General features: G+C 43.3%; 2 protein-coding genes across 2 annotated transcripts in view; both read left to right on the top strand.

Annotated features, from left to right (window-relative positions):
* The window catches only part of LOC109900246 (cAMP-dependent protein kinase inhibitor beta-like), a 29,935-nt gene extending 26,084 nt beyond the window's left edge, over positions 1-3,851 (top strand). Inside the window, exon 3 of the mRNA XM_020495934.2 lies at positions 2,991-3,851. Coding sequence (XP_020351523.1) covers positions 2,991-3,079 — 89 coding nt within the window. The 3' untranslated portion in view covers positions 3,080-3,851. The remainder of the gene's footprint in view (positions 1-2,990) is intronic.
* Positions 3,852-5,073: 1,222 nt separating this feature from the next.
* Positions 5,074-6,819, top strand: LOC109900713 (fatty acid-binding protein, brain-like). The gene is made up of 4 exons (XM_020496481.2): positions 5,074-5,246; positions 5,404-5,576; positions 5,959-6,060; positions 6,535-6,819. Exons 1-4 carry the CDS (start codon positions 5,174-5,176, stop codon positions 6,583-6,585), a joined length of 399 nt encoding a protein of 132 aa, XP_020352070.1. The 5' UTR covers positions 5,074-5,173; the 3' UTR covers positions 6,586-6,819.
* Positions 6,820-13,353: the final 6,534 nt, after the last annotated feature.

Genomic DNA, 13,353 nt, shown 5'->3' with positions numbered 1-13,353 from the left:
GGCTAACTATCTATCAGTGAGGGATAGCCCAGGAGGTTTGGAAAGGGATAACTATCTATCAGTGAGGGAAAGCCCAGGAGGTTTGGAAAGGGATAACTATCTATCAGTGAGGGAAAGCCCAGGAGGTTTGGAAAGGGATAACTATCTATCAGTGAGGGAAAGCCCAGGAGGTTTGGAAAGGGCTAACTATCTATCAGTGAGGGAAAGCCCAGGAGGTTTGGAAAGGGCTAACTATCTATCAGTGAGGGAAAGCCCAGGAGGTTTGGAAAGGGCTAACTATCTATCAGTGAGGGAAAGCCCAGGAGGTTTGGAAAGGGCTAACTATCTATCAGTGAGGGAAAGCCCAGGAGGTTTGGAAAGGGATAACTATCTATCAGTGAGGGAAAGCCCAGGAGGTTTGGAAAGGGCTAACTATCTATCAGTGAGGGAAAGCCCAGGAGGTTTGGAAAGGGCTAACTATCTATCAGTGAGGGAAAGCCCAGGAGGTTTGGAAAGGGATAACTATCTATCAGTGAGGGAAAGCCCAGGAGGTTTGGAAAGGGATAACTATCTATCAGTGAGGGAAAGCCCAGGAGGTTTGGAAAGGGTTAACTATCTATCAGTGAGGGATAGCCCAGGAGGTTTGGAAAGGGCTAACTATCTATCAGTGAGGGAAAGCCCAGGAGGTTTGGAAAGGGCTAACTATCTATCAGTGAGGGAAAGCCCAGGAGGTTTGGAAAGGGCTAACTATCTATCAGTGAGGGAAAGCCCAGGAGGTTTGGAAAGGGATAACTATCTATCAGTGAGGGAAAGCCCAGGAGGTTTGGAAAGGGCTAACTATTTATCAGTGAGGGAAAGCCCAGGAGGTTTGGAAAGGGATAACTATCTATCAGTGAGGGAAAGCCCAGGAGGTTTGGAAAGGGCTAACTATCTATCAGTGAGGGAAAGCCCAGGAGGTTTGGAAAGGGATAACTATCTATCAGTGAGGGAAAGCCCAGGAGGTTTGGAAAGGGCTAACTATCTATCAGTGAGGGAAAGCCCAGGAGGTTTGGAAAGGGCTAACTATCTATCAGTGAGGGAAAGCCCAGGAGGTTTGGAAAGGGCTAACTATCTATCAGTGAGGGAAAGCCCAGGAGGTTTGGAAAGGGATAACTATCTATCAGTGAGGGAAAGCCCAGGAGGTTTGGAAAGGGATAACTATCTATCAGTGAGGGAAAGCCCAGGAGGTTTGGAAAGGGATAACTATCTATCAGTGAGGGAAAGCCCAGGAGGTTTGGAAAGGGCTAACTATCTATCAGTGAGGGAAAGCCCAGGAGGTTTGGAAAGGGATAACTATCTATCAGTGAGGGAAAGCCCAGGAGGTTTGGAAAGGGATAACTATCTATCAGTGAGGGAAAGCCCAGGAGGTTTGGAAAGGGATAACTATCTATCAGTGAGGGAAAGCCCAGGAGGTTTGGAAAGGGATAACTATCTATCAGTGAGGGAAAGCCCAGGAGGTTTGGAAAGGGCTAACTATCTATCAGTGAGGGAAAGCCCAGGAGGTTTGGAAAGGGCTAACTATCTATCAGTGAGGGAAAGCCCAGGAGGTTTGGAAAGGGCTAACTATCTATCAGTGAGGGAAAGCCCAGGAGGTTTGGAAAGGGCTAACTATCTATCAGTGAGGGAAAGCCCAGGAGGTTTGGAAAGGGATAACTATCTATCAGTGAGGGAAAGCCCAGGAGGTTTGGAAAGGGCTAACTATTTATCAGTGAGGGAAAGCCCAGGAGGTTTGGAAAGGGATAACTATCTATCAGTGAGGGAAAGCCCAGGAGGTTTGGAAAGGGCTAACTATCTATCAGTGAGGGAAAGCCCAGGAGGTTTGGAAAGGGATAACTATCTATCAGTGAGGGAAAGCCCAGGAGGTTTGGAAAGGGCTAACTATCTATCAGTGAGGGAAAGCCCAGGAGGTTTGGACTCCAGGAATAGTAGCTGCTGTCTTGGTTATATACTAAAGCCAATACACATATTGCTTCATAGGTAGGAGGGGAAGTCATTGTTAGTTGCAGGCCTCTGTTTGTGTATAACGTTTTTACTCAGCGTTGCTCCCTTTCACTTTGTGGCTGCAGTGTTACACCCTTCAACTATAACGACTGGTCCATTGAGCATTAATGTATGAGTCAATAACAAGATTATGCACACACACGGTTGCACACATGCACAAACACAGACAGACAGACAGACAGACAGACAGACAGACAGACAGACAGACAGACAGACAGACAGACAGACAGACAGACAGACAGACAGACAGACAGACAGACAGACAGACAGACAGACAGACAGACAGACAGACAGACAGACAGACAGACAGACAGACAAACAAACACATACACACACACACACACACAGATAAACACAAACACACACAAGGGCTCAAATGGTCAAACAATAGCTTTTGTGAAATTCATCTCCTTCTGTTACTCACATTGGCCTTTTCATGACTTGATTTAAGCAGAGTTAACCATCCAGCAGCATATACTGTAGATCCTAATGTTGTAGAGGGCATGAACCAGATATATCACAGTTGCGTGCAATTAAAAATCCCCTATAAAATACAGAAAGGAATTGTCTGTCAAGAAGCAGTCTGTGTTGGCTCATTTTCTCTGAAGACGGTCATCTCAATGATGGTGAAGGCTCTCTGTAGAATAATTCACTTTGACAGTGTTCAAAACCGTATTAAAATGCTGAATATGAACAAAGCGGTTGAGTTGTGAGGATCTGTGTTAAGTTTAGTCTCTGTTGATATTCAAGGTGTCAGGTGCTGAGGTTGACAATCTCATATTCCCTTCATCTTGTGAATGCAAGATACTGTATCTTCCATGTCTTACAAACAAACACAAAATAGGGGAAAGTATACGCTACAGTTTGGATTGTGAATGGAATGCAAACATTTTCAACTACATGGGCAGTAAGGCATTTTCAAAGATCTGTTCCTGACTGAAATGATGAATGTTGCTCTGTGTGTTTCTCAGATGATGGAGGAGAAGGCGGAGAGTGCACGTCCTCTGGAAGCCCACCGAATTGCCCTATAGAGGGTGAGGAGAAGGCGGAGGGGACGTAATAGGGCCGTGGTCTCTGGCTAACTGACTACAAGAGAGGATGGAGAACAAGAGAGAGACTGGCTCTACTATGGCCGCTTCTCCTCAAACCAACCCCATTGACTAGACAACTGTAATCGTCATGCACTGTGCTATGCAATGCCAGGACATCTATGATGGAAACTGAAATATTTGGGTGAGAAAGGGAGAGCACTATAAAAAAGAAAAGTCTGTTTCTTTATAAGTTAAGGGGGTATTCGTTCAAGATTACCCATCATTTATTACATGTACAGAGAATGAAACTGCACTTATGTCCGGTTCATATTAGCATATGAAGTGAACTGGTGAAGTGGCATGACTGAAAAATGTCATTTTTATTTGAGCAAGAGGGACTTGTACATACTTTGCATACGGAGCTATTCCAATGAATGCATTTTTTCTCCGAATGTCAAAATGTAGTTGCAGGAATGTTTATATTTGCACAACAAAATAATAAACATTCCACTTGGTGATGTAAGTCAAATTTGTATCTTACAATTGTGGTTTATTAGAGCACTACAGTGCAACCTCTACTTTGTGTGTGTTTTTACTGTTAGAATATGCATAGTTAACAACTGAGTTATTAGAAACCAAAAAAAAGAGATGTATTTTTGGGCAGTAAATAGTTTTACATTATAGTTGCCACCCATTAAAGATGCATTTCAATGTCCGCTGCAGCTAATAAACATAATGCTTTATTTATATACGGCACTGTGGTAAATAGTTTTCAGATGCTATAATAAAACATTCTATTAACATTGTGTGTTGTCTTTGTACAAGGGAGGCGTCTCATTGCACAGTGAAATTGATACCAACTTACCTTGTTTAATCATTGGCAGTAAAATGGCGATTACATTGTCTCTCCTACTCTTTCTTAGTCATCTGCAATAATACAGTACATCAGCAAAGCTTTTCTTAGCCATGTTGGCCACGAATGAAAGGCTACAGTACCTTGAAAAATTAAACCATGTTGTTCGTTTTTGTAGATGTAATTTATATCTCTCCTTATATTGTACCATAGTGGCTGGTGGGGACTGATTTGGCCAGACGAGGGCACCAAACATGTCTTTCACACCAACATGAATGGATCTTTTACAAAATCTACAAATTTACAAAATACACTGCCAAATGTACTTTTTTTTTTTAACACCCTTTTTTTATTGTCATGAAATATAAAGCAACTTACTGAGTAGAAACAATACATCAAGGAGACATACTTCTTCAAATAGGGATTATCCATGCTACTGTAATAATACATATACATTCTATTAAACTACACATAAAAAGCTCTGTATCAAATTTCAAAGCTCTTGGAAGCAAAGCACTGAACATTATGCTGAAAATCTTTAGCTAAAAAGATGATTGTCTAGTAATGGTATTCATACATGCATAGTCCAAACCTGATCATGCTATGGAATAATTACAGTATCCATAGCCTACCCAATAATATGTCAAACATAAATGTTTGATTTTTACTTTCCTTCAGATTTAGGATACTGAAAATGAAGAACTATCTTTGCCTAAAACAAATACATTGGTACTTGAATGCACACAGAATGCATAATAACTGACCTCAATGCAGAAAGCCCATGGGACTGCTAGAGTGGATTAATCCACTTAATGACAAAGATTTGTCAAACAAACTCTGATTCCAGTTGGGTGGGTTTTCAGCACTAGATCTGACACATTCCATTTACTGTCTGTCTTGCAGAGCAGGGACAGTGATTAGTGTAGCTAGTATGCTAGTAAGTCACAACAAGACGGATCTGCAACTGCAATCAATGCACAAGCAGTTGATAAATAATATGTGTCTTTTGCAATAGGTGTGTCAAATCATGGCATGGCATATGCTATGTAAAGTGAAAATCAAAGCATAGCTTTACAAGCTCTCAACACCAATCAGAAGACAGAAAGTATCTCCTGAGCCAATAGGAAGTAAGTCTCCACCCCCTACGAGCATATTAATAAGCCCCAGACAAATAATGAAGGTTTATGTGAAAAAGCTCATATTGACTCCGGCACCATCCGTATCAACTTTACCTCAGTTCTCTTATTGCACGGTCCTCTAACTCTTCATCATGGTTGATGCCTTCTGTGCCACCTGGAAACTGGTCGACAGTGACAACTTCGATGAGTACATGAAAGCACTTGGTAAGTTTTCATGACTTTACAGTTATAACCTAATAATTAGAAAAGTTATTTATTACCTGTATATTTGTTCAATGACATAATGTACAGTAGTTGGCGTCAGGTGATTCATTTTGCATGATCCCACCTCTCTCATTGCCTTTTTTTCTTACTTTCACAGGTGTTGGTTTTGCAACAAGGCAGGTCGGAAATGTGACCAAACCAACCGTTATCATCGCAAAAGAGGGGGACAAAGTGGTCGTTAAAACCCAGAGTACTTTCAAGAACACTGAAATATCCTTCAAACTGGGAGAGGAGTTTGATGAAGCCACTGCAGATGACAGAAACTGTAAAGTAAGTGTTACAATATGGGATTTTTTAAAAGGGATATATGCACTGGACACTGCACTTGAATATAGGCTTTGTCAGCTAAACAGCTCTTCTATTTTTCACTGGGTTGGTTTGAGGAACCTGTTAAAGAACCCAGTCCAACGTTTTAATGTATTGTTTCCAGCGTGTAATAATGCATTGACTAACATGTTTACTTGACAAATTTCATTCAATTTGTTTCTATTTAGCCACATTAGTAATATGTAATATGATCTGGATTATGAAACATTGGAACTTTGGAAGTATTGCATTTATGTCTTCATATAATTTACCATAATATATTGTAACTATATTTAACTTGTTGTTGAGAGCAATATTCTGACCTATTTGTCCCATCTGGTTGCAGTCCACTGTGAGCTTGGATGGAGATAAACTTGCTCACGTTCAGAAGTGGGATGGCAAGGAGACCAAGTTTGTGAGAGAAATCAAGGATGGGAAATTGGTCATGGTAAGAGCCTTCTTAAATGTATTCTGAAATTAGAATTCCTGGGTAATATGGATTTTGAAACAAGGTGATGGGGAAGCAAGGCTACACTAGTACTAGTACTAGAAATGGTGTAGAGGGTATTTCTATGCTGAAAGCCTTTATGCTGAAGCTGGTACTGCTGAGCATAGTAGCATAGTTCTCAGTGTAGAGATACATGCAAATACATTTTTTTTTTTAAATGTGCATGTTCCTCATCAGTTTAACATTATGACTCTAGTTTTACATTTCCCACAAATTGTAGGAGTGACCTCTAATAGTCCATATTATGCAACTTTCAGTTCCAGTCTGACCTGATGTGACATAGGAACTGGACTCTTATTTTAAGAGTCCATCAAGCAATATCTTACTTTTCATTATGAATGTTATTTATACTGTATTTCATGTTTGATATCTTCAATGCACAGAGATGTATTTGTTATTTGATCTCATTCACAGACTCTTACATTTGAAGACATTGTGGCAGTGCGTACCTATGAGAAGGCATGAGCTGGGAGACATCACTAGTTAAATCATTTGAGTCCATTTTACTGGACTACAGCCAAGAAGTGTTTTGTTTTTACTGCATGCTGACCTTTGCACTTCATCCTTCCAAATGTTTTACAACATGGGCTGGAAGTCTTTTTTGTAAGACATTTTTATATGTGTTCATTTGGTGATTGCTCATCATTTGTAAACCTGTGTGAAACATACTAAAATAAAAGAACATGCACTCAAAATTCAGTATGTTTTACTCTATTATGTAAATGACTGTTTGATACCCATTGTTGTGCAATTTCCTCAACGTCAACATATTCACTCACTCAAGGATTGGGCATGCCTAGGAAACAGGTGTCTGCCACAATGTATTCATGTCATGACTATTCGATACAATATATCAGCAGAACTCAAGCTCACATGCCTAGGAAGACTATGTTGTAAAAGTTTTGCGAAGGGGCATTTGTCTGTGCGGCTGTGTCTGCGTGCACCAAATATTATTTTGCAGTGCTGCGCCGGCGAAATTAATAGAGCTCGCCAGCTCGTAATCCTAAAAAACGCAAATGATTTACTTCTGTTTCGTTCAGAGATTCCTATAGAGAAAATAAATGTGAAAGAATAGGTTTTTGCGATAAACACAGGAAATAAGGTCTGAGCTTAACAGGTTTGTTTAGGAGATCTTATGCGTTTTGTTCTGTGAGATAATATCAATCAGTTAACATGACCGTTGTGAAGTAGGAATCCTTTATGTGCTTTGTGTGCTTTTTTTAATGACATAAATGCCTCACAATTGACAAAAAGGGACGTCAGCTGATGAAGATGAACTTATAAAATGAACTTATAAGATCCCCTGGCTAAGCATGTGTTTACCGCAGAGCTTATTTTCTGCGTTTATACAAAAATCCTACAAAAACTCCATTAATTTCTCCATAGGCTTTGGCCAACGAGCCATGGAGTTAGTGCCCGTAAAAATACTCTAATACCATTGCTCTCTATGGGCCCAATTCTTTCCTACGTATGCTTTTCTTATGCACTTCCTATGCAGGTGCTTTACTGGCTTTGCAGGTGTAGTTCCATTGCATGCGCTGAATAAATGGAATTCAACCTCCCACTTGCTGGTCAACAGACTTTCTCATGGAGTTTTAATTTAATAGCATTTTCAGTACATTTATGTAAGATCGTCCCTTTAAATTTGGTGTACATTTAATTCGATTTTTTTTGTTGACAGACTCACTAGAATATGTGGAGAGAATGTTCAGAATATTAGGGATCAAATGAAAGAAAGCCACAAATACACGCATATATCTCATTTTCAGCACCAACTGGTAGGTAAGAAAATACTCTGATATTGTATAGTATTTAGGATTAGGAAAGTATTTGAAAAACATTAAAACATTAAACAGGTTTGGAGAGCCTTTATGCACAATATATATAAAGTACCAGTCAAAAGTTTGAACACACCTACTCATTCAAGGGTTTTTCTTTATTTTTTACTATTTTCTACATTGTGGAATAACAGTGAAGACATCAAAACTATGAAACAGTTAGTTAAATGGTTACCAGGACAATTTACATTGACCCCCTTCATTATTTATTTATTTATCTTAATTGTTTTTCACTAACACCCTTGCACTGGCTCTATTTACACTCACTAGACTCTACCCACACACTCAAAAATACTACACACACACACACACACGCCACACACTCACACATAGACATACTTTCACACTTCACATATGCTGCTAGTTGTCATGAACCCGTGCACTTGGTTTAAACTGCTATGTATGGTCTGTGTTCCATAATGATTCAAATAGACAACATGTCCCAAATTATTACACAACTTATAATACGTTAGCCTAATACACTATTGCTAGCATTTTACAGCTGCACTATCGAGAGCATGGTCGCATCACCGCCTGGTTTGGTCGCATCACCGCCTGGTGGTCGCATCACCGCCTGGTTTGGCAGCTGCTCGGCATTTGACCATAAGACGCTACAGAGGGTGGTGCGTACAGCCCAGTACATCACTGGGCCAAGCTTGCTACCATCCAGGACCTATCTACTAGGCGATGTCAGAGGAAGGCACAAAAAATTGTCAAAGACTTCAGTCACCCAAGTCATAGACTGTTCTCTCTGCTACCGCACGGCAAGCGATACAAGAATGCCAAGTCTAGGTCCAAAACGCTCCTTAACAGCTTCTATCCCCAAGCCTGCTGAACAATGAATCAAATAGCCACCAACTATTTGCATTGAACCCCCCACCATTTGTTTTTACACTGCTGCTACTCGCTGTTTATTATCTATGTATAGTCACTTTACCCCTGCCTACATGTACAAACTACCTCGACTAACCTGAACCCCCGCACATTGACTCGGTACCGGTACCCCTGCATATAGCCTCATTGTTGTTATTTTATGTTTTTTTTAAACTTTAGTTTATTTATCCCTAAGAGGTTAAAGATTTTCTTAACTCTATTTTCTTAAAACTGCATTGAAAGTAAGCATTTCACAGTAAGTTATTGTCACGCTCTGATGTGTTTCACCTGTTCTTGTTATCGTCGCCTACCCCTCCAGGTGTCGCTTGTTTTCCCCAGTGTATTTATCCCTGTGTTTCCCGTCTCTCTGTGCCAGATTGTGTTGTATGTTTTCAAGTCAACCAGCGTGTTTTTCCCGTGCTCCTGTTTTCTATTCTCTTTTTCTAGTCTTCCCGGGTTTTGAACCTTACCTGTTTTTTCTGGACTCCGTTCCCGCCTGCCTGACCCTTCTGCCTGCCCTGACATTGAGTCTGTCTGCCAAGCTTTACCTCTTGTACTCAGTACTGGTTTTGACCTTTTTCCTGTCCACGACCATTCTCTTGTCTACTCTTTTTGGATTGTAAATAAACAACAAAGACTCTAACCATCTGCCTCCTGTGTCTGCATCTGGGTCTTGCCTTGTGTCCTTATAGTACGAACTGGCCATGACAGACCCAGCAGACTTGCACCAGCTCCGCCACGCTGTCTCCCTGCAGGGAGCCACTATTGGGAGACATGAGGAGCTGTTACAGGACCATCTGGATGGGCTCCGTTCCTTGACGGAATGACACGAGCAAGGGTTTAAGGAGATTATGGAGCAAATCAGGGAGTTACCCCGGCTCCCCGAGAACCCCGCTTACCTCCTCCGGAGCGATATTCTGGGAAACCTGATATCTGCCGGGGTTTTCTGTCTCAGTGCTCTCTCATTTTTGAGCTACAGCCATCTTTGTTTCCTTCAGACCGATCTAAGGTAGCATAAGTTATTACGCTAATGTCGGGAAGGGCTCTTTCCTGGGCTACGGTAGTTTGGGAGTAACAATCCGCCATTGGTTGTCATCTGGAGGATTTCATGGCAGAAGTGAGGAAGGTATTCGATTCTCCGGCATCGGGGAGAGAGGCGGCCAGTAAACTTCTTTAATTACGTCAAGACTCCCATAGTGTGGCAGACTACACGGTTGATTTTCGCACGTTGGCCGCCGAGAGTGCCTGGAATCCAGAGTCTCTTTTCGATACTTTTCTTCACAGATTATCTGAGGTGGTAAAAGATGAGCTAGCTGCTCGGGAAGTACCAGTGGACCTCGACTCCCTCATCGCCCCCACCATTAGAATTGATGGATGCCTAAGGGAATGCAGGAGTGAGAGGAGGTCTGGTCTCGGGCACACTCGTTCATCCGCAGTGGCTTGCACACCTTCGAGAGGACCCAAAGCCACCCGAGCTCCCCCGAGAATCATCGACGACAGGTGACACCAGAACCTATGGAACTGGGAAGAGCTAGATTATCACCTAGGGAACGTTCACATAGGCTAAGCTCCAACAGTTGTCTGGATTGCAGTGCTGCAGGGCATTTCATTGATACCTGTCCAGTGAGGAGACCTAGATCATTAGCAGGTACAAATACTCTGGTGAGTCAGACTGGGAATTCCCTAATTCCTATTACCTGTACCCCTTTTGCTGTTATTCTGCAGTGGGGAGACCAGTCAACGTCTTTTCGGGTGCTCATTGACTCTGGGGCTGATGAAAGTTTAATGACGCTACCCTGGTATCTGAACTAGGTATTCCCACTCAACCCCTTTCCATTCCCATGGATGCCAGAGCACTGGACGGCTGTTCCATTGGCAGAGTCACTCACAGCACTGTTCCCATGACTCTGTGGATATCTGGTAATCACAGCGAGTCAATACAGCTGCTTCTCATTGAGTCTCCTCACATCCCTGTGATTTGGGGATTTTCTTGGCTCCAGAAGCACAATCCCAATATTGACTGGACCACGGGTTCAATCCTGGGTTGGAGCACGTTCTGTCACTCACACTGCCTAAAGGTTCTCCCTGCCTTCCCCTAAATGACTGCCTGCTGGATTAAGTTCAGCCTCGTATCTCTCTGCCGTTCCCACAGAGTATCATGACCTCCGGGAGGTTTTCAGTAAGGCTCATGCTACCTCCCTTCCTCCACATCGTCCTTACGATTGTGTGATTGACTTCCTCCCAGGCACCACACCGCCTTGAGTCCGGATTTATTCCCTGTCTGGCTCTGAGACCAAGGCCATGGAGGAGTACATTGATACATTTCTGGCGGCTGTAAGTATTCGCCCTTTGGCCTCTCCTCCCGGCGCAAGGTTCTTCTTTGTGGGAAAGAAGGACAAGACCCTGTGTCCATGTATTGATCGCCGGGGTCTCAATGACATCACGATCAAGAACCGGTACCCGCTACCACTCCTCTCCTCGGCTTTCGAACCTCTCCAGGGGGCAACCATCTTTTCTAAACTGGACCTCCAGAATGCATACGACCTTGTTCGGATACGCGAAGGAGACAAGTGGAAGACTGCTTTCAATACAGCAAGTGGACACTATGAGTACCTGGTCATGCCGTTTGGACTCACTAACGCTCCTGCTGTGTTCCACGATGTGCTCCAGGACATGTTGAATCAGTTTGTTTTTGTATACTTCGATGACATTCTAGGGTGCAGCTACAGCAGTTTTTGGGGTTTGTTCATTTTTACCTCCATTTCATTCGTGGCTACAGCAACCTGGTGGCGGCCCCCTCTTCACTCACCTCTCCCAAGGTACCGTTCACATGGTCACCAGCAGCAAACAAGGCTTTTGTGGATTTGAAGCAACCACTGCCCCCATCCTCATCCATCCGAATCCGACTCATCAGTTTGTGGTGGAGGTTGACGCTTCCGACGTGGGAGTAGGGCCCGTTCTTTCCCAGAGATCTGTCCAGGACCATAAGCTTCATCTCTGTGCCTTCATGTCCCGTCGTCTCAACTCAGCGGAGAGGAACTATGACATTGGCAACTGGGAATTCCTAACAGTAAAGATGGCCCTGGAGGAGTGAAGGCATTTGCTGGAAGGGGCGGAGCATCCATTTTTGCTTTGGACCGACCACAAGAATTTGGAATATCTCCGCACAGCTAAGCACCTTAACTCTAGGCAGGCCCGGTGGGCTCTGGGTTTAAACTAGGTTCAATTTCACCATCTCCTACCGCCCAGGGACCAAAAATGTGAATCCGGACACCCTTTCCCACCTGTGCAGTTCCGCTGCCACACCCTCGGAATCAGAGACCATTCTCCCTGCCTCATGTTTGGCAGCTGCGGTCTGGGGTATTGAGTCTCTGGTTCGCAAAGCACAATGTTACCAGACGAACCCTGGGGAAGGCCTGGCTAACCTGGATGTTCACTCCTGATTCGGTTTGGTCCCAAGTCCTGGAATGTGCTCATTCCTCCAGGCTGACCTGTCAGCCTGGTGCTCGTCGTACCCTGGCTTTCCTCCAACAGCGCTTCTGGTGGCCAACCATGGCTCCTGATGTCTCGGCCTTCGTCGCTGCATGCATGGTGTGTGCTCAAAGCAAGACTCCGCGGCAAGCTCCGTCTGGTCTCCTTCAGCCATTTCTTGTTCCTCATCGCCCCTGGTCCCATATTTCCCTAGATTTCGTCACTGGGCCTCCTCCGTCAAATGGCAACACCACCATCCTGATGGTGGTTGACAGGTTTTCTTTTTCTAGTCTTCTCAGTTTTGACCCTTGCCTGTTTTTTCTGGACTCCGTACCCGCCTGCCTGACCCTTCTGCCTGCCCTGACATCGAGCCTGTCTGCCACTCTTTACCTCTTGGACTCAGTACTGTTTTTACATTTTTTATTTAATCTTTATTTAACTAGGCAAGTCAGTTAAGAGCAAATTCTTCTTTTCAGTGACGGCCTACCAAAAGGCAAAAGGCCTCCTGCGGGGACAGGAGGCTGGGATTCAAAATTAAAAATAAATTCAATAAAAATATAGGACAAAACACACATCACGAAGAGACAACACAACACTACATAAAAAGCATGATAACAACACAACATCACAACAACATGGTAGCAACACAACATGGCAGAAGCACAACATGGTGGCAACACAAAACAGGGTATTGTCAAGTCTGCTCCTGCTCCTCCCCTCCAGCGTATGACGTCGCCAGAGTACTAACCACCAGTCCTGGGATTCATCATTACGCACACCTGGCACTCATCATTAATCTTTATGATTCAAATCTGGACTCCATTACTTTCACAATTTCCATTCTTCCATGTTCACCCCCCAAGTTGGTATTGTTCTTGTGTATCGGCGGTCTACCTTATGTTAATGTTGTGTTCTTTGTTTTGTTGTTTAATTAAAACGTTTCACCTGCTTCTGACTCACTCAACTGTCCACTTTGAGTATTTGTTGCAGCTCGTTCCAGTCGCTAGCTGCAGCGAACAGGGATGTGTGTGCTTTGGGGACCTTTAACAGA

Source organism: Oncorhynchus kisutch, linkage group LG12 (genome assembly GCF_002021735.2).
Source record: "Oncorhynchus kisutch isolate 150728-3 linkage group LG12, Okis_V2, whole genome shotgun sequence".
NCBI lineage: Eukaryota > Metazoa > Chordata > Actinopteri > Salmoniformes > Salmonidae > Oncorhynchus > Oncorhynchus kisutch.
Note: the sequence above shows the minus strand (reverse complement) of the source record. Positions and strands in the feature narration are given on the sequence as shown.

Coding starts and splice junctions, on each gene's coding strand:
- LOC109900713 (XM_020496481.2), top strand. CDS start 5,174: ATGGTTGATGCCTTCTGTGCCACCTGGAAACTGGTCGACAGTGACAAC. Junction 5,577..5,958: donor CAGATGACAGAAACTGTAAA/GTAAGTGTTACA, acceptor ATCTGGTTGCAG/TCCACTGTGAGCTTGGATGG. Junction 6,061..6,534: donor AGGATGGGAAATTGGTCATG/GTAAGAGCCTTC, acceptor TCTCATTCACAG/ACTCTTACATTTGAAGACAT.